Source organism: Cetorhinus maximus, chromosome 2 (assembly GCF_964194155.1).
Source record: "Cetorhinus maximus chromosome 2, sCetMax3.hap1.1, whole genome shotgun sequence".
In the NCBI taxonomy this organism is placed as follows: Eukaryota; Metazoa; Chordata; class Chondrichthyes; order Lamniformes; family Cetorhinidae; genus Cetorhinus; species Cetorhinus maximus.
In genome coordinates this window covers 21,680-43,776 of record NC_135880.1, presented here as the reverse complement: position 1 = coordinate 43,776, position 22,097 = coordinate 21,680, and the positions used below count along the sequence as shown (strand labels likewise).

The following is a 22,097-nucleotide window of genomic DNA, read 5'->3' as shown; positions in this document are numbered from 1 at the left end:
TGGGGGATAAAAAGGGAAAGGGTGTGGCAATTTTGGTTAGAGAAGAAATTACAGCTGTGAGAAGGGATGATATGTGAGAAAGATTATCAAATGAGGCCATATGGATTGAGCTGAAGAACGACTGGGAATAGACCCCCAAACAGTCAGATGGAGACAGAAGGCCAAATATGTGGGCAAATCTCTGAGAAGTGTAAAAACAATAGGGCAGTAATAGAAACAGAAACTAGGAGCAGGAGTAGGCCATTCGGCCCTTCGAGCCTGCTTCACCATTCATTATGATCATTGCTGATCATCCAACTCAATAGCCTGCTGCCACTTTCTCCCCATGTCCTTTGATACCTTTCGCCCCAAGAGCTATATCTAACTCCTCCTTGAAAACATAATGTCAACTACTTTCTGTGGTAGCGAATTCCACAGGCTCACCACTCTCTGAGTGAAGAAATTTTCCTCATCTCAGTCCTAAATGGTCTAACCCATATCCTCAGACTGTGACCCCTGGTTCTGGACTCCCCCACCATCGGGAACATCCTTCCTGCATCTACCTGTCTCAGCCTCCACCGGAGGTCCCCAGCATCACAGATGCCAGTCTTCAGCCAATTTAATTCACTCCACATGGTATCAATGTTAGAATTTTATAGGTTTCTCTGAGATCGCCTCTCATTCCTATGAACTCCAGCGAATATAATCCTATTCGACTCAATCTTTCCTCAAATGTCAGTCCTGCCATCCCAGTAATCTGTCTGGTAAACCTTCGCTGCACTCCGTCTATAGCAAGAACATCCTTCCTCAGATAAGGAGACCAAAACAGCATACAATATTCCAGCTGTGGTCTCACCAAGGCCCTGAATAATTGCAGCAAGACATCCCTGCTCCTGTACTCGAATCCTCTCGGTATGAAGGCCAACATACCATTTGCCTTCTTTACCGCCTGCTGCACCTGCATGCTTACCTTCAGCGACTGGTGTACGAGCACACCCAGGTCTCGTGGTATATTCCCCTCTCTCAATTTATAGCCATTCAAATAATAATCTGCCTTCCTGTTTTTGCTACCAAAGTGGATAACCTCACATTTCTCCACATTATACTGCATCTGCCATGCATTTGCCCACTCACTCAGCTTGTCCAAATCACACTGAAGCATCTCTGCATCCTCCTCACCCTCCCACCCAGCTTTGTGTCATCTGCAAATATGGGGATATTACATTTAGTTCCCTCATCTAAATCATTAACATATATTGTGAATAGCTGGGGTCCCAGCACCGATCCCTGCGGTACCCCACTAGTCACTACCTGCCATACAGAAAAAGACCCATTTATTTCTACTCTTTGTTTCCTGTCTGCCAACCAGTTTTCTATCCATCTTAATACACAACCCCCAATCCCATGCGCTTTAATTTTACACGCTAATCTCTTATGTGGGTCTTTGTCGAAAGCCTTCTGAAAGTCCAAATAAACCACATCCACTGGCTTCCCCTCGTCAATCTTCTAGTTATATCCTTGAAAAATTCCAGTAGATTTGTCAAGTATGATTTCCCTTTCGTAAATCCATGCTGACTCTGTCCGATTCTGCCACTGTTTTCCAAGTGCTCAGCTATTAAACCTTTTATAATGGACTCTAGAATTTTCCCCACTACCAACGTCAGGCTGACTGGACTATAATTCCCTGTTTTCTCAACACCACCCTTTTTAAATAGTGGGGTTACATTAGCTACCCTCCAATCAGTAGGAACTGTTCCAGAGTCTATAGAATCTTGGAAGATGATCACCAATGCATCCACTATTTCTAGGGCCACTTCCTTAAGTACACTGGGATGTAGATTATCAGGCCCTGGGGATTTATCAGCCTTCAATCCCATCAATTTCCCCAGCACCATTTCCCTACTAATACTGATTTCTTTCAGTTCCTCCCTCTCACTAAGCCCTGTGTTCCCCCAATGTTTCTGGTATGTTATTTGCGTCCTCCTTTGTGAAGACAGAACCAAAGTATGTATTTAGTTGGTCAGCCATTTCTTTGTTCCCCATTATAAAACCCCCAGTTTCTGACTGTAAGGGAACTACATTTGTCTTCACTGATCTTTTACTCTTCACGTACCTATAGAAACTTTTAGAGTCAGTTTTTATGTTCCCCACAATCTTACTCTCGTACTCTCTTTTCCCCTTCTTAATCAAACCCTTGGTCCTCCTTTGCTGAGTTCTAAAGTCCTCCCAATCCTCAGGTCCGTTGTTTTTTCTGGCCAATTTATATGCCTCTTCCTTGGATCAAACATTATCTCTAATTTCCCTTGTAAGCCATGGTTTGGCCACCTTTCCTGTTTTACTTTTGCGCCAAACAGGAATAAAGAATTGTTGCAGTTCACCCATGCACTCTTTGAATGTTTGCCATTGCCTATCCACCGTCATCCCTTTAAGTAACGTTTCCCAATCCATCATAGCCAACTTGCGCCTCATACCATGGTAGTTTCCTTTATTAAGATTCAAGACACTCGTCTCAGAATCAACTACGTCATTCTCCATCTTGATGAAGAATCCTATCATATGGTCGCTCAACCCCAAGGGGCCTCGCACAACTAGATTGCCAATTATTCCTTTCTCATTACACAATACCCAGTCTAGGATGGTCTGTTCTCCAGTTGGTTCCTCAACGTATTGGTCCAGAAAACTATTCCGTATACACTCCAGGAATTCCTCCTCTACAATATTGTTACTAATTTGAATTGCCCATAATTACTGATGTTCCTTTATTGCATGCATCTCTAATTTCCTGTTTAATGCCATTCCCAACATCACCACTACAGATTGGGGGTCTATATACAACCCCACTAACATTTATTGTCCCTCAGTGTTTCTCAGCTCTACCCATACAGATTCCACATCGTCGGAGCAAATAACTTTCCTCACTATTGCATTAATTTCCTCTTTAACCAGCAATGCAACTCCACCACCTTTTCCGTTTTGTCTGTCCTTCCCAAATACGGAATACCCCTGGATGTTCAGTTCCCATCCCTGGTCACCCTGCAGCCATGTCTCCAACTATATCATACCTGTTTACATCTATTTTCATGGTTAATTCATCCACTTTATTCTGAATGCTTCTCGCGTTAAGGCACAAAGCCATAAGGCTTGTCTTTTTAACATTACTTGTCCCGTTCCCACTATTTTTCACTGAGGCCCTGTTTGATTCTTGCCCTTGACTTCTCTGCCTATCGCTTTTCTTATTCCCCTTTCTGTCTTTTGTTCTTGTCCTTGATTCCCCCTCCTCTGACTCCTTGCATAGGTTTCCATCCCTCTGCCATTTTAGTTTAAACCCTCCCCAACCACTCTAGCAAATATTCCCCCTAGGACATCAGCCCCGGTCCTGCCCAGGTGTAACCTGTCCAGTTTGTACTGTTCCCACTTCCCCCAGAACCGGTCCCAATGTCCCAGGAATCTGAAACCCTCCCCCTCACACCATCTCTTCAGCCACGTATTCATCCACGATATCCTGCGATTTTTACTCTGACCAGCATGTGGCACTGGTCATAATCCTGAGATCTCAACCTTTGAGGTCCGACTTTTCAACTTATTTCCTAACTCCCTATATTCTGCTTTTAGGACCACATCCCTTTTGTTTACCTATGTTGTTTGTACCAATGTGTACCACGACCACTGGCTGTTCACCCTCCCTCTTCAGAATGTCCTGTAGCCGCTCTGAGACTTACTTGACCCTAGCACCAGGGAGGCAACATACCACACTGGAGTCTCGTTTGTGGCCACAGAAACGCCTATATATTCCCCTTACAATGAATCCCCTATAACTATTGCATGCCCACACTTTTTACTCCTCCCCTGTGCAGCAGAGCCAACCAAGGTGCAACGAATTTGGCTGTTGCTGCTTTCCCCTGAGAGGCCATTCCCCTCAACAGTATCCAAAGCAGTATATCTGTTTGCAGTGGAATAGCCACAGGAGATTCCTGCTCTGCCTGCCTAGTCCTCTTGCTCTGCCAGGTGGTCACCCATTCCCTTCCTGCCTGTGGACTCTTAGCCTGCGGTGTGATCACCTCTCTATACGTGCTATCCACGATAGTCTCCTCGCGGAAGCTACACAGAGTCCCCAGCCGCCGCTCCAGCTCCGAAACCCGGGCTTCCAGGATGTGCAGCTGGAGACACTTCCCACACACATGCTGGCCCTGGGCACTGGAAATGTTTCTCGCTTCTCATAGGAGGGGCATACCATGACTTTGAGCTCTCCTGCCATGACTTACCCCTTTAAATTAAATTAAACCTTTTGGAAGATACTTAATATCAAATAATATCAATTACTCTTGGGCCCTTCCTCCCTGCTCCTCGTTGTTACAGAATATAGCCCTTATAAGCGATGAACCATTATATTTTTAAGGCAGATAGATTCTTGGTAAGCAAGGGGGTGATAGGTTAACAGGGATAGGTGGAATGCAGATTTCAGCTTACTGTTAGATCTACTAAAGGGTGGAGCAGGCTCGAGGGGCTGAATGGCCTACTCCTGCTCCTTGTTCATATGTTCGTAAAACTGTAGACTGCAGGGAGATATCAATGGACTGGTCAGGTGGATAGAAAAGTGGCAAATGGAATTCAATCCAGAGAAATGTGAGGTGATGGGTTTGGGGAGGTCAAACAAGGCAAAGGATTACCCAGTAAATGGAAGGATGCTGAGAGGTGTAGAGGGAGTGAGGGACCTTGGAGTGAATGTCCACAGGTCCCTGTGGACTGCAGCAGTTCAAGAGGGCAGCTCACCACCACCTCAGGGGCAATTAGGGATGGGCAATAAATGCTGGCCCAGCCAGCGAAGCCCACATCACGTGAATGAACGAATAGAAAAGAAAGGTAGCAGGGCAGGTTAATAAGGTGGGTAAGAAGACCGATGGAATCCTTTCCTTTATTAGCTGAGGTATAGAATATAAGAGCAGGGAGGTTATGCTAGAACTGTATAAAACATTAGGCCATAACTAGAGTACTGTGTGCAATTCTGGTCACCTCTTTACAGAAAGGATGTAATTGCATTCGAAAGGTTACAGAGGAGATTTACGAGGATGTTGCCAGGACTGGAAATTGCAGCTATGAGGAAAGATTGGAAAGGCTGGGATTGTTCTCCTCGGAACAGAGGAGGCTGAGGGGAGATTTGATTGAGATGTACAAAATTGTGAGGGACCTGGATAGTGAATGGGAAGGGCTTGTTTATTTCAGCAGAGAGGTCAGTGACTAGGAGGTATAGATTTACAGTAATTGGTAGAAAGAATAGAAAGGGACGATGAAGAAAAATGTTTTCACCCAGAGGGCTGTGGGGGCCTGGAACTCACTGCCTGAAGGGGTAATAGAGGCAGAAACCCTCAACTCATTTTAAAAAGTGTCTGGATATGCACCTCAAGTGCCGTAACCTGCAGGGCTACAGACCAAATGCTTGAAAGTGGGATCAGGCTGGGTGGCTCGTTTCTCGGCTCACACAAACACGATGAGCCAAGTGGCCTCTTTCTGTGCTGTAAACTTTCAATGATTCTAGCACTTTGATATATCCAACACCCCTCACTGTGACACTGTTATACCCCACATCCCTCACTGTAACACTCTAATATACCCCATACCCCTCACTGTAATGCTTTGATATACCCACACCCCTCACTGTAACACTCTGATATACCCCTCACTGTAACACTCTGATATACCCCATATTAGGGTTGGTGTGAGCAATGTAATCATTGTTAATTGATTTGTTTGCTTTGTATGTTCTCAGCTCATGCACTGCCCATGTTCCGGGAACCCAGGCAGAAGAGTACCAGGAAACAGTTAGAGAAAGATCGGCTCGACCCTGTTAAATCCCACAAACCAGAACCTCCTGTATCTGGACCAGGTACTGTCTCCTTCACATTTCTCTCTCAACAGCGAACTACACATGCTGTCAGGTTTGTGACCTAAGGGGTATCGCAGGCTATGGGAGTTACTGGGTAAGGTGCTGTCTGAGTGTTACTTTGGAGGATTCGAGCCATTTGCATCGGGAATCCTGGGGATTAGGGGTAGTGGTTTGGGATGGGTATTGGGGATAAGATGTGGCTCAAACCTCAGACCTCTGTTGCAGGACGTGGTGGTCGTGTTGGAACTCATGGTGGGACGCTGTCATCATTTATTGTGAAGAACATCGCTCTGGATAAAACGGACGACAGCAACCCCCGCGAAGCTATTTTACGTCACGCAAAAGAAGCTGAACAGAACCCATACTGGGTGGCTCCGGCTTACGTGAAGTGAGTCTGATCAACCGGGGTTTCGGGTCGGTGGGGGAGTGGGAGCTCAGGTGTCTGGATCTCATGAGGAGGGAGGAGCAATGGAGCTGTCTTACTCCTTTCCACCTCTCATCTCTCTCGGATTAAACATCAAAAGGCCTTGAGTACCTTTACCTCTAGCACTCACTGCTCCATTATTAATAATCATTTGGTAGGACAGAACAGATGCCCTGTATAACTGAAGTATAACATCCTTACTTTTATGTTTAATTCCTCTCATAATAAAGGATAACATTTCATTAGCCTTCTTAATTACTTGCTGTACCTACATGCTAACTTTTTCTGACTCATGTACCAGAACACCTAGATCCCTCTGCACCTTGGAATTCTGCAGTTGTTCTCCATTTACATGATTCTCTGCTTTTTTATTCTTCCTGCCAAAGTGAACAACTTCACATTTTCCCATATTATACTCCATTTGCCAGATCTTTGCCCACTCACTCAACTTATCTATATCCATCTGCAACCTCCTATGTCCTCTTCATAAAATACTTTCCTACCTGTCTTTGTATCATCTTCAAATTTAGTTACAATGCCTTAGCCCCCCTCATCTTAAGTAATTGATGTAAATTCTAAAAAGTTGAGGCCCCAGCACAGACCCCTGTGGGACTCCACTCATCATATCCCGCCAATCAGAAAAAGTCCCATTTTTGCATACTCTATTTTCTGCCAGCCAGCCAATCAGCTATCCATCCTAATATGTTGCCTCCTACACCATGAGCTTTTATTTTCTGCAATAACCTTTGATGTGGCACCTTATTAAATGCCTTCTGGCAATCCAAGTACAGTACGTCTACAGGCTCCCCTTTATCCATAACACATGTTACTCCTTCAAAGAACTCCAATAAATTGATTGAATACGATCTCCCTTTCACAAAACCTTGCTTATTCTTCCCGATTACCTTGAATTTTTCTTCCCAATTACCTTGAATTTTTCTAAGTACCCAGCTATAGCCTCCTCAATCATCAATTCTAACAACTTCCCCACGACAGACGTCAAGCTAACTGGCCTATTTTCCTGTTTTCTGCCCCCCTCCCTTCTTGAATAGAGGGGTTATGTTTGCTACTTTCCAGTCTGATGGAGCCTTTCCAGAATCTAGCGATTTAAAAAAATTAACCACCTCTTTTTAAGACCCTAGGATGAAGTCCATCTGCACCCAGAGACTTGTCAGCCCGCAGCTCCAACAGTTTGCTCAGTGTTGCTTCCCTAGTGATTGTAATTTCACCAAGTCCCTCTCTCCCTTCCACCTCCTGATTTACAGCTATTACTGAAATGTTTTTTTGTATCTTTGAAAGTTGATAAGTCACCAGGGCCAGATGGATTGTTTCCAAGGCTGCTGAAGGAAGTCAGGGAGGAGATAGCAGATGCTCTGAGGATGATTTTCCAATCTTCACTAGATACAGGGGAGGCACCAGTACAGGGGAGAAATGCAAACGTAGTTCCATTGTTTAAAAAGGGATCAAAGGAAATGCCAAACAATTATAGGCCAGTTAGTCTTACATCGGTGGTAAGCAAATTAGTAGAATCAATCCTGAGAGATAGGATTAACTATCATATGGAAAGGCATGGACTAGTCAGGGATGGTCAGCATGGATTTGTTAAAGGAAGGTCTTGCCTCACAAATTTGATTGAATTCTTTGAGGAAGTGACAATAAGGGTTGATGAAGGTAGTGCAGTGGATGTTGTGTACATGGATTTTAGCAAGGCATTTGACAAGGTCCCACATGGCAAATTGGTCAGGAAAGTAAAAGCCCATGGGATTCAGGGTAATGTGGCAAACTGGATAAAAGGTTGGCTTTGTAACAGGAAACAAAGGGTAATGGTCTTTGGATGCCCTTGCGAATGGAAATTTGTCTCAAGTGGTGTTCCACAGGGCTCAGTGTTGGGACCCTTGCTGTTTGTGTTATATATTAACGATTTGGACGTGAACGTGGGGAGCACGATTGGGAAATTTGCAGATGAGACAAAGATTGGCCGAGTAGTGGATAGTGTAGAGGATAGCCATAATCACCAAAACGATATAGATGGGTTGGTGGAGTGGGCGGTAAAGTGGCAGATGGATTTTAACATAGAGAAGTGTGAGGTCATACATTTAGGGAGATCAAACAGTTACAGGGATTACACAATAAATGGGAATATCCTAAGAGGGGTAGATGAAGTGAGAGATCTTGGCGTACAAGTACACAGATCCCTGAAAGCAGCAGTTCAAGTAGACAAGGTTGTAAAGAAGGCATATAATGTTGGAATTGTATAAAACACTGGTGAGGCCACAACTGGAGTATTGTGTGCCGTTCTGGTCACCACATTACAGGAAGGATGTAATAGCTCTGGAGAGAGTGCAGAGGAGGTTTACAAGAATGTTGCCAGGGTTAGAAAAGAGTAGCTACGAGGAGAGATTGGATAGGTTGGGGTTATTTTCCTTGGAACAAGGACGGCTGAGAGGTGACTTGATTGAGGTGTACAAAATAATGAGGGGACTCGATAGAGTGGATAGGATAAAATTGTTTCCCTTGACGGAGAATTCTAGAACCAGGGGACATAGATTCAAGATAAGTGGCAGAAGGTGTAGGGGGGACATGAGGAAGAACTTTTTTACGCAGAGGGTCGTGGGTGTCTGGAATTCCCTGCCCAAGTTGGTGGTAGAGGCAGAAACTTTAAACTCTTTTAAAAAGTACCTGGATCTGCACCTAAAGTGCTTTAAGCTGCAGGGCTATGGGCCGGGTGCAGGAAGGTGGGATTAGAAAGGGCACCTGGGTGTCCTCGGGCTGGCATGGACAAGATGGGCCGAATGGCCTCCTTCTGGGCTGTAACTTTTCTATGGTTCTATCTTCTTTAGTGAACACAGAAGCAAGATATTTGTTCATTTCATCCGCCATTTCCTTATTATCTACTATTAACTCCCCACTGTCACTCTCTCGAGGACCAACACTCACTTTAATTACTCTTTTCCTTTTCAAGTACCTGTAGAAACTCTTGCTATCCGTTTTACATTCCTAGCTAGCTTCCTCTCATATACACTAACCACGGATGGTGGGTCCTCCCCTTAGAGTTTTTTTTTAGTAGGAATATACTTATTCCAAATATCCTGAAATATTATCTTAAAAGTCTGCCACAGCTTCTCTGTTGATCTGTCCCCTAGCCTACCATCCCAGTTCACTTCAGCTAGCTCAGGTTTTATGCCCACATAGTTGCCCTTATTTAAGCTTAAAATACTAGTCTTAAACCCACTCTTCTCCCTTTCAAATTGGATGTAAAATTCAATCATATTGTGATTGCTGCCACCGAGGGGTGGCTTTACTCTGAGGTCATTAATTAATCCTGTCGTGTTACACAATACCAAGTCTAATATAACCTGCTCTCTCTGTTGGTTCCAGAACATGCTGCTCTAAGAATCTGTCTCGAAAGCATTCTATGAACTCCTCATCCAGGCTACTACTGCCAATCTGATTTTTCCAGTTTATATATAGATTAAAAGCACCCAAGATTATTGCTGTCCCTTGATCACAAGCACCTGATATTTCTCCTTGAATACTTTGTCCTACATTGTGGTTACTGTTAGGGGGCCTGTAGACCACTCCCACTAGTGACTTTTCTCCCCAACGATTCCTCATCTCCACCTGAACCGATTCTACATCCAGATCTCCTGAACCAAGGTCATCTCTAAGTATTGCACCAACATCATCTTTGCTTAACAGTGCTATCCCTCCAACCTTCACCAGCTTCCTATTCTCCTTGAATATCATGTACTGCTCAATATGAAGGACCCAATCATTTTCGTCCTACAGTCATGTGTCCATAATTGTTATCAGATCCTTTGAATGTTGAATTGTCCTCACTTATCACCCCACCAGCCTCCGCATTCAAAGGATCATCCTCCGCCATTTCCGCCAACTCCAGCATGATGCCACCACCAAACACATCTTCCCTTCACCCCCCACCCCGGTGTCATTCCGTAGGGATCGTTCCCTCCGGGAGACCCTGATCCACTCCTCCATCACCCCCTACTCCTCAACCCCCACCTATGGCACCTCCCCATGCCCACGCAGACGATGCAACACCTGCCCCTTCACTTCCTCTCTCCTCACCGTCCAAGGGTCCAAACACTCCTTTCAAGTGAAGCAGCATTTCACTTGCATTTCCTCTAACTTAGTCTACTGCATTCGTTGCTCCCAATGCGGTCTCCTCTACATTGGAGAGACCAAACGCAAACTGGGCGACCGCTTTGCAGAACACCTGCGGTCTGTCCGCAAGAAAGACCCAAACCTCCCTGTCGCTTGCTATTTTAACACTCCACCCTGCTCTCTTGCCCACATGTCTGTCCTTGGCTTGCTGCATTGTTCCAGTGAAGCCCAACGCAAACTGGAGGAACAGCACCTCATCTTCCGACTAGGCACTTTACAGCCTTCCGGGCTGAATATTGAATTCAACAACTTTAGATCTTAAACTCCCTCCCCCCATCCCCACCCCGTTTCTTCCCCCTCCCTTTTGTTTTTTCCAATAATTTATATAGATTTTTCTTTTCCCACCTATTTCCATTATTTTTAAATCTATAACTATAATACCCTGTCAGTCTTTCCACCCCACCCCCACTAGAGCTGTACCTTGAGTGTGCTGCCATCCATTCTTAATTAGCACATTCCCTGGACCATGACCCCACCACTGAACATCAAGCCATTGTTTCCAGGACTGTCACTGAACTCATCTCCTCTGGAGATCTTCCTCCCACAGCTTCCAACCTGATAGTCGCCCAACCTCGGACGGCCCGCTTCTACCTCCTACCCAAAATCCACAAACAGAACTGTCCCAGCAGACCGATCGTGTCAGCCTGTTCCTGCCCCACGGAACTCATTTCACGTTATCTTGACTCCCTTCTCTCTCCCCTTGTCCAGTCCCTTCCCACCTACATCCGTGATTCCTCTGACACCTTACGTCACATCAACAATTTCCAGTTCCCTGGCCCCAACCGCTTCCTCTTCACCATGGACGTCCAATCCCTCTACACCTCCATCCCCCACCAGGATGGTCTGAGGGCCCTTAGCTTCTTCCTTGAACAGAGGCCCCAACAATCCCCATCCACCACTACTCTCCTCTGTCTGGCTGAACTTGTTCTCACACTGAACAATTTCTCCTTTAACTCCTCTCACTTCCTCCAAATAAAAGGTGTGGCTATGGGTACCCGCATGGGCCCCAGCTATGCCTGTCTCTTTATGGGGTATGTGGAACATTCCTTGTTCCAGTCCTACTCCGGCCCCCTCCCACAACTCTTTCTCCGGTACATCGATGATTACTTTGGTGCTGCTTCATGCTCTCGTCGGGACCTGGAAAAATTTATTAATTTTGCTTCCAATCTCCACCCCTCCATCATTTTCACATGGTCCATCTCTTACACTTCCCTTCCCTTCCTTGACCTCTCTGTCTCAATTTCTGATGATAGACTGTCCACCAATATCCATTACAAGCCTACCGACTCCCATAGCTACCTCGACTACAGCTCTTCACACCCCGCTTCCTGTAAGGACTCCATCCCATTCTCTCAGTTCCTTCGCCTCCGTCGCATCTGTTCTGATAACGCTACCTTCAAAAACAGTTCCTCTGACATGTCCTCCTTCTTCCTTAACCGAGGTTTTCCACCCACGGTCGTTGACAGGGCCCTCAACCGTGTCCGGCCCATCTCCCGCGCATCCGCCCTCACGCCTTCTCCTCCCTCCCAGAAACATGATAGGGTCCCCCTTGTCCTCTCTTACCAACCCACCAGCCTCCGCATTCAAAGGATCATCCTCCGCCATTTCCGCCAACTCCAGCATGATGCCACCACCAAACACATCTTCCCTTCACCCCCCCTGGTGGCATTCCGTAGGGATCGTTCCCTCCGGGACACCCTGGTCCACTCCTCCATCACCCCCTACTCCTCAACCCCTACCTAAGGCACCTCCCCATGCCCACGCAGAAGATGCAACACCTGCCCCTTCACTTCCTCTCTCCTCACCGTCCAAGGGCCCAAACACTCCTTTCAAGTGAAGCAGCATTTCACTTGCATTTCCTCTAACTTAGTCTACTGCATTCGTTGCTCCCAATGCGGTCTCCTCTACATTGGAGAGACCAAATGCAAACTTGGCGACCGCTTTGCAGAACACCTGCGGTCTGTCCGCAAGAAAGACCCAAACCTCCCTGTCGCTTGCTATTTTAACACTCCACCCTGCTCTCTTGCCCACATGTCTGTCCTTGGCTTGCTGCATTGTTCCAGTGAAGCCCAACGCAAACTGGAGGAACAGCACCTCATCTTCCGACTAGGCACTTTACAGCCTTCCGGGCTGAATATTGAATTCAACAACTTTAGATCTTAAACTCCCTCCCCCCATCCCCACCCCGTTTCTTCCCCCTCCCTTTTGTTTTTTCCAATAATTTATATAGATTTTTCTTTTCCCACCTATTTCCATTATTTTTAAATCTATAACTATAATACCCTGTCAGTCTTTCCACCCCACCCCCACTAGAGCTGTACCTTGAGTGTGCTGCCATCCATTCTTAATTAGCACATTCTCTTAGATAATATCACCACCTTTAACACCTCCCTGTTCCTTTGTCTGTGACATCTTTTGATTATCTGCTCCTATCACTGCTTGCTTATCCCTACAACAACCAACCACCCCCCCCCTTGCCCCGGACCTTAAACAAGCTTATATTTCACCCCTCTCCTAACTTCACTCAGTTCTGCTGAAGGGTCATGAGGACTCGAAACGTCAACTCTTTTCTTCTCCGCCGATGCTGCCAGACCTGCTGAGTTTTTCCAGGTAATTCTGTTTTTGTTATCAATTCATTCACTTTGTTATGAATGCTACTCACATTCAGATACAGAGCCCTCAGTTTTGTCTTTTTGTTATCTTTGTAACATCTAGTCTTGACTGTTGATGTATTCTTAGGTTTTTTCTCTCTGTCCCTTCCTGCCATTTTCTGACCCTTATTTCTCATATTACTATTTTGCTCTCCTGACTTCACACTCATACACTCATAGACATTTACAGCACAGAAGGAGGCCACTCGGCCTATGGTGTCTGCGCTGGTCAACAAAGATCTGACTGCACTAATCCCATTTTCCAGCTCTTGGCCCACAGCCCTGGAGGCTATGGCAATGCAAGTGAATATCTAAATACTTCTTAAATATTACCAGAGTTTCTGACTCAACCTCCTTTCAGGCAGTGAGTTCCAGACTCCCATCACCCTCTGGGTGAAAAGATTTCTCCTCAATTCCCTTCATAGCCTTCTACCTCTTACCTTAAATCTATGCCCCCTGGTTATTGACCCCTCTACTAATGGAAAAAGTGCCTCCCTATCCGCCCTATCTGTGCCCCTCATAATCTTATACACCTCTATCAGGCCCCCTCTCAACCTTCGCTGCTCCAAGGAAAGCAACCCCAGCCTATCTAATCTTCCCTCATAGTTCAGACCCTCCAGCCCAGGCAGCATCCTGGTAAATCTCCAGTGCAATCACATCCTTCATATAATGTGGTGACCAGAACTGCACACAGTACTCCAGCTGTGGCCTAACCAGCACTTTATACAGTTCCAGTATAACCTCCCTGCTCTTATATTCTTCGCCTCAGCTAATAAAGGCAAGTATCCTATATGCCTTCTTAACCACCTTATCTACCTGCCCTGCTACCTTCAGGGATATATGGATATGCACACCAAGATCCCTCTGATCTTCAGTACTTTCCAGGGTCCTACCATTCCTAGTGTAATCCCTTGACTTGTTAGCCATCTCCAAGTGCGTTACCTCACACTTCTCTGGGTTGAATTCCATTTGCCACTGCTCTGCCCAACTGACCAGACTCTACCCTCTGATTTTCTACATATACCCCTCTTGTTCATCTACCACACCCCTCTTGTTTAGTTTAACACCCTGACTACTTCCCTAGGTATGCAGTTTCTTAGAACGCTGGTCCCCAACAGTACAGCGCCCACTTTCCCCAGTATTGATGCCAGTGCCTCACAAACAGGAACCCACTTCCCCCACACCAGTCTTTGAGCCATGCATTCGTCTATCTAATCTTATTTGCCCTATGCCAATTTGCATGTGGCTCAGGGAATAATCCAAAGAGGTTCTGCTTCTTAATTTGGTACTTAGCTCCTCATATTGACTATGCAGAACCTCATCCTAGTCCTGCCTATGCTGTTAGTACCTACATCCTTTCCCTATCACTGCAAGTTCCTCTCCAGCCATGAGCACTGGGCAGGCAACACAGCCATCTGGACTCTTGCTCTTTGCTGCAGAGAACAGTGTCAATCCCCCTCACTATACTATCCCCCACTACCACTACTTTCCTGTTTGCCCCACCCGCTTGAATGGCTTCGTGTACCATGGTGCTATGGCCAGCCTGCTCATCCACCTTGCAGACTTTGCTTTCATCCACACAGGTTGTGAGCACCTCAAACCTGTTTGACAAATGCAAAGGCTGAGGCTTCTCCACTACTTTCTGCTCGGTCCCTTTATCTGCCTCAAAAGGTGTGACCATCTTCTGGAACAAAGTGTCCAGGTATTTTCACCCTCCCTTATGTTGCACAGTGTCTGTAGTTCAGCTTCCAGATCAATAATCCTGGCCTAGAATTCCTCTACCTGCTTTCACTTTCTGCAGATGTGTTTGTCCTGGATCTCCTTGCCACCCAAAAGAGCCCACATTCCATAGCTGCAACATAACACCATTGTTAATTGTGTTACTTAGTTAACTTAATTTAATTACTTTCTTCCTATGTATGCTACAATTTACTATGCTTATTGAATGCTCATACCACTGACAACTAAAAGTTATACACTTCATGACCACACAGGTATGTGTTTTAGATGTTTGTTTTATTTTATTTTTATTGCTTTCTTTATTTTTATGTCATAATTTTTAAGTTTTAAAGTTTTAGTTTCTTATCTTCAAGTTTTAGTTCTGTTTATTTAAAGATCTACCTTAACTACCGTGTCCTGACCTGGTTTCTCACACACTGTCCCTTACAGTGAGCTCTTACCGACCAATCAACTTAGTAGCTTCCTGTGACTTCACAGCTGCTTTTTCTTCCCCACTGGTGCCTCACAGCAGGTGAAATGATGCTGACACTCCTCAGCTCCCGACTGTTTCCCGCAGGTCTGCAATCTCTAATCTTTATAGGCACTACTCCTGCAGGTCTGCTCCGACTCCCGGCAAGGTAGGCTGCTCTACAATCCCCAGTCTTTATTTATAGGCGCTCCTCAGCTCCTGACTGTCTCCAACTCCCAACAAGGTAGGTTTGGGACATGTGCGCAGGGCTGAAGTGGAACTTACGTTGGGCTAGGGAGGATCCAGTTGTTGTGGCCCATGTAGGTACCAACGGCATAGGTGGAACTAGCAAAGAGGTTCTGCATAGAGAATACAAGGAGCTAGACACTAAATTAAAAAGCAGAGCCTCAAAGGTAATAATCTCTGGGTTATTACCTGAGCCACATGCAAGTTGGCTTAAGGCAAATAAGATTAGAGAAATGAATGCGTGGCCCAAAGACTGGTGTGGGAGAATTGGATTCCAGTTCGTGGGACACTGGCACCAGTATTGGGGAAAGTGGGATCTGTACCGTCGGGACGGTCTACACCTGAACCGCTCTGGGACTGGTGTTCTAGTGAGTTGCATAACTAGGGATGTAGAGAGGGTTTTAAACTAAATAGTGGGGACAAGGGATCACATTTGGGAAGATGTGATAAACCAAAGAGTAAAGTCAAGGTGAGAGAGAAAGGTATTAATGTGGGAAATGATAAACAGAATGTGACAGGAAGGGATAGAGAGTGCAAATCTAAGAGTAAAACAGCAGCCAAGGCTACAAGTTACAAAAATAATAAAATGACAAAACTAACGGCTCTGTATCTGAATGCATGTAGCATTCGAAACAAAACAGATAGAAATAAATAAGTATGATCTGTTAGCCACTACAGAGACATGGCTGCAGGATGACATAGATTGGGACCTGAATATCATTGAGAAAGGAAGCTAGGAAAAGGTGGAGGAGTGGCTCTGCTAATTAATGATGGCATTAGCACATTAGAGAGGATGACCTAAGCACAGGAAACCAGCATGTAGAAGCAGTGTGAGATGAGAAATGATGAAGGTAAGTCACTTGTGGGAGTAAAATCAAGGTTACAATCAGATCAGCCACCATCTTGTTGAATATTGTTTAAAGCAAAGATAGATTTTTGGTTTCTCAAGGCATCAAAGAATATTGGGAGCGGGAAGGAAAGTGGATTTCGGGTATAAATTTACACATGATCATATTTCATGACTAAGCAGGCTCGATGGGTATGGTCGAGTCCAGCTCCTTTTACTGATATTCTTATGTTCAGCTTTGAGCACCTTTTTAAGCAGAATGTTCCAGATCTCTCTCGTGCTCTGCCCCTCTTGTGCCCTTTGGACCCCCATTGCCTTCTGCACCCCACCTTGTCCTCTGTGCACCCTCCATCATCCTTTGCCAAATTTGTCCCCTGATCCTTGCCCTCACTTTCTCACTTCTGATTTCAGGACCCAGCCACATGCAGTATTTGCAGCAGCAGAGTCAGAGGAAGAACTGGAGGATGATGAGCCTGAATGGAAGAAGCGCAGACTGTGAGCACCAAATGGACTGTGGATTGTTGGCCAGCTTCGACTGTGGGCTCGCTTTTCATCTCCTTTACATGTTCTTGTGGTTGGCGGAGCACAGGGACTGGTGGGGGCATGGGTTCGGAGGGGTGGTATAGCAAAGGGGCAGATGAGGGGGTTGATGTTTGTGATGGGTTCAAGGGGGTGAAGGAGTGAATATAGCGGGGGAGAGGTGGGTGAATGAGTTGGGTGGGGCAAGGTCAAAGCGGCATAGGTGGTTTGTGCAGGGTGGGAGAGAGATGACTAACTGTTCTTTATCTTGCCAACTGGTGGTGTGTACTATCCAGCCATTAACTTTTATTTCTTCTGTCTGATATTTTATTTCCTGTCTTGTATTAATAAAATCTGGTGAGAGATGTTTCCGCTTATTAGCTTAGTTTACTTCACATTTGACCGTGTGTTGGGACCAATTAAATCTCCCAATTCATTGTCCTTTGGCCTTCAGTATTTTTAAAAATTATTTATTCATGGGGTGTGGGCTTCGCAGGCTGGGCCAGCATTTATTGCCCATCCTTAATTATCCTTGAGAAGGTGGTGATGAGCTGCCTTCTTGAACCGCCGCAGGCCATGTATTGTAGGTACATCCACAGTGCTGTTAGGAAGGGAGTTCCAGGATTTTGACCCAGTGATAGTGAAGGAACGGTGATATATTTCCAAGTCAGGATGGTGAGTAACTTGGAGGGGAACTTCCAGGTGGTGGTGTTCCCATGTGTCTGCTACCCTTGTCCTTCTAGATGGTAGTGGTCATGGGTTTGAAATGATTTGATTGAGCAAATATGACCATTTACTGAGAATGGCAGAGAGGCAATGAAATCCAAAGATTGATCAAACTGTTAAAAGGTGAACATAAAATGAATATTATGTGGAAATAAAGTCTGTAGAGAGTTTTGTTTGATTGACATAACTGAGATAATATCAGGGATTTAGGGAACAATTTCTCTTTATTTGCTCTATCAAAACACTTCATTTGGAAGATTAGGAACAGAGGGGTAGGGGAAATGGTTGGAGCAATCCTACTCACTGTGATTAATGCATCTCAGCACCAATAATTGCATAATTTTTGTATATTTTTATTCAGCTCCAGTGAAAGCTGTTGTGAGGTCTGCTCACCTGCCGTTTTCAGCAGCGACCTGGACCTGACTGCAGCCTGGAGCTGGTTTCTAGGTTGGCTCTTTGGACACCAGGCTGTTTGGTAATGGGGAATGTTGGAAAGGACCTAGGGTCTCAGACCATTGATGCAGGAGCCCCAAAATTCGCACCCTAGGTGCTCCTGCCTAATTCAGTCAAGAACTCAGGTTTGGAATTTTGTAAACCACACCCCAAAACGAAGCCACTAGATCTGGGACTCCACTGGAAAGCCAGTCAATGCACCAGGGATTGGCACACGTTTGCTCTCTTTGACCGTGTGTATTTACCTGCTGGATGGGGGTGGAAGACGTGGGGTGGGGGGGTGGGGTGTTTGGTGTGGGGAAGATAAGCTATGGGGGGCGGTGGGTGATGGTGGGCGCAGGGGTGATTCAGGAGCAGCAACTAATCATGCACCTGAAGAGAAATGGACAGCTGAGATCAAAGGAGACCTTTGGCCTATCATAGCTGTGCCAAACATCAAGTTAACTTCTTCATTAAAACAATAAAAGAGAAATTGTTTGGAATGTGTTCATGTCCAGTCAAGAACAAATTCGATATCCAGGTGATGGGAGCGAGAGGATAACAGTAAGAGGATAACCAAGGAAAGAGTTGGGCCCATAAAAGACCAAAAAGGTAACCTATGTGTGGAGGCAGAGGATGTGGTATGAGTACTTTGTGTTTTTCACAAAAGAGGGGAACGATGCAGACGTAGGTAAGGAGGAATGTGAAGTATTGGACATGGCAAACATAGGGAGAGAGGAAGTATTAAGGAGATTAACATCCTTGAAAGTCCATAAATCACCAGGGCCAGAGAAATACGAACATACAAACAAGTAATAGGAGTAGGCCATTTAGCCCCTCGAGCCTGCTCCGCCATTTAATAAGATCATGGATGATCTGATAGTAACCTGAAATCTGCATCCCACCTACCCCTGATAACCAATCACCCCCTTGCTTACCATGAATCTATCCACCTCTGCCTTAAAAATATTCAAGACTCTGCTTCTACCACCTTTTCAGGAAGAGAGTTCCAAAGACTCACGACCCTCAGAAAAAATTTGGCCTCATCTCTGTTTTAAATGGGTGATCCCTTATTTTTTAACAGTGACCCTTAGTTCTTGATTCTCCCACAAGAGGAAACATCCTCTCCACATCCACCCTGTCAAGACCCCGCAGGATCTTAAAAGTTTCAATTAAGTCGCTTCTTACTCTTCTAAACTCCAGCGGATACAAGACTAGTCTGTCCAACCTTTCCTCATAAGACAAACCACCCATTCCAGGTACTAATCTGGTCAACCTTCTCTGAACTCCAATGCATTTACATCCTTCTTTAAATAAAGTGACCAATACTGTACACACTACTCCAAATGTGGTCTCACTAGTGCCCTGTACACCTGAAGCATAACCTCCCTACTTTTGTATTCAATTCCCCTTGCAATAAGTGATAACATTCTATTAGCTTTCCTAATTACTTGCTGTACCTGCATACCAGCCTTTTATGATGCATGCACTAGGATACCCAGATCCCTCTGAATCTCAGAGCTTTGTAATCTCTCACCATTTAGATAATATGCTTCTGTTTTATTCTTCCTGCCAAAATGTGAAAATAGACAATTTCACATTTAACCACATTATATTCCATTTCACAGAATCACAAAATCTCAGTGCAGAAGAGGCCCTTCAGCCCATCAAGTCTGCACCGACACGTGAGAAACACCTGACCTACCTACCTAATCCCATTTACCAGCACTTAGCCCATAGCCTTGAATGTTATGATGTGCCGAGTGCTCATCCAGGTACTTTTTAAAGGATGTGAGGCAACCTGCCTCCACCACCCTCCCAGGCAGTGCATTCCAGACTGTCACCATCCTCTGGGTAAAAAAGTTTTTCTTCCCTAAACCTCCTGCCCCTCACCTTGAATTTATGCCCCCTTGTGACTGACCCTTCAACTAAGGGGAACAGTTGCTCCCTATCCACCCTGTCCATGCCCCTCATAATCTTGTACACCTGCATCAGGTCGCCCCTCAGTCTTCTCTGCTCCAACGAAAACAACCCAAGTCTATGCAACCTCTCTTCAAAACTTAAATGTTTCATCCCAGGCAACATCCTGGTGAATCTCCTCTGCACCCCCTCCAGTACAATCACATCCTTCCTATAATGTGGCGACCAGAACTGTAAACAGTACTCCAGCTGTGGCCTCATCAAGGTTCTATACAACTCCAACATGACCTCCCTACTTTTGTAATCGATGCCTCGATTGATAAAGGCAAGTGTCCCATATGCCTTTTTCACCACCCCACTAACATGCCCCTCCGTCTTCAGAGATCTATGGACACATGCGCCAAGGTCCCTTTGTTCCTCAGAACTTCCTAGTTTGCCAGATCTTTGCCCACTCACTTTTTGTAGCCTCCTTATGTCCTCTTCACAACTTACTTTCCTACCTATCTTTGAGTCATCAACAAATTTGGCAACCATTTCTTTAATCTCTTCATCCAAGTCATTTATATAAATTGTAAACAGCTGAGGTCCCAGCACTGATCCCTGTGGCACACCACTTGTTACATCTTGACAACCTGAAAAAGACCCATTTATGCCTACTCTCTGCTTCCTTTGATGTGGCACTTTATCAAATGCCTTCTGGAAATCTAAGTACAGCACATCCACCAGTTCCCCTTTATCCGCAGCACCTTTACTTCCTCAAAGAACTCCAATAAGTTGGTTAAACATGAGTTTCCTTTCACAAAACCATGTTGACTCTGTCCTTGAACCTTGAAATTAGCCACGTGCCCTGCTATAACTTTTTAATAGCTTCTAACATTTTCCTTGCAACAGATGTTAAGCTAACTAGCCTGTAGCTTCCTGCTTTCTGTCTCCCTCCCTTTTTGAATAATGGAGTTACATTTGCTATCTTCTAATCTAATGGCACCTTCCCTGTATCAGGGGGTTATGGAAAATTAAAACCAATGCATCTTCTATCTCACTAGACACTTCTTTTAAGACTCTAGAACAAAGTCCATCAGGACCTGGGCTCTTGTCAGCCTGCAGCTCCAACAATTTATTCAGCACCACTTCTCTGATGAGTGTAATTTTCCTGACTTCCTTCTCCTCTTCCATTTCCTGGTTTATAGCTGCTTCTGGGATGTTACTTGTATCCTCTATAGTGAAAACTGATGCAAAATACCTGTTCAATTCATCTGCCATTTCCTTGTTTTCCATTATAATTTCTCCAGACTCACTTTCTATAGGACCAACGCTCACTTTGTTAACTTTTTAAAAATATTTATAAAAACTCTACTATCTTTTTATATTCCTGGCTAGCTTTCTCTCATACTCTAATTTTTCCCTCGTTATTAGGCTTTTAGTCATTCTTTGCTGTTCCTTATATCCTGTCCAATCTTCTGACCTGCCACCTGTCTTTGCACAATTGTACAATTTTTCTTTAAGTTTGATGCTATTTTTAACCTTTCTAGTTAACCACTGACGCTGTGTCCATCCCTTGGACTTTTTCTTACTCGTTGGAATGTATCTATCCTGTGCATTCTGAAACATCCCCTTAAATATCAGCCACTGAATCTCTACTAACCTATCCCTTAACCTAATTTGCCAGTTCAGCTTTCATTCCCTCATAATTGCCCTTATTTAAGTTTAAAATCTTGGTCGCAGACCCACTCCTCTCTCCCTCAAACTGAATGTAAAACTCAATCATATTATGGTCGCTGCTACCTAAGGGCACCTTCACTATGAGATCATTAATTACTCCCATCTTATTGCACAATACCAGGCCTATTATTGCCTGCTCTCTGGTTGGCTCCAAAACATGCTGTTCTAAGAAACTATCCTGAAAACATTCAATGTACTCTTCATCTGGGCTAACTTTGCCCATCTGACTTTTCCAGTCTACATGTAAATTAAAATCTTGCATGATTAGCGCCATGTCTTTCTGACAAGCTCTAATTATTTCTTCCTTCATGCTCAGTCCTACCATGTGGTTTTTTTTTATTGTAAAAATATACTTTATTCATAAAAAATCTTCAATCACA

At 44.9% G+C, this 22,097-nt stretch overlaps 1 protein-coding gene across 1 annotated transcript in view; it reads left to right on the top strand.

The window, feature by feature from the left end:
* wdr70 (WD repeat domain 70) overlaps positions 1–17,361 on the top strand; it is a 156,358-nt gene extending 138,997 nt beyond the window's left edge. The window contains exons 16-18 of the mRNA XM_078560030.1: positions 5,744–5,860; positions 6,086–6,248; positions 16,813–17,361. Coding sequence (XP_078416156.1) covers positions 5,744–5,860; positions 6,086–6,248; positions 16,813–16,900 — 368 coding nt within the window. The 3' untranslated portion in view covers positions 16,901–17,361. The remainder of the gene's footprint in view (positions 1–5,743; positions 5,861–6,085; positions 6,249–16,812) is intronic.
* The last annotated feature ends 4,736 nt before the right edge of the window (positions 17,362–22,097 follow it).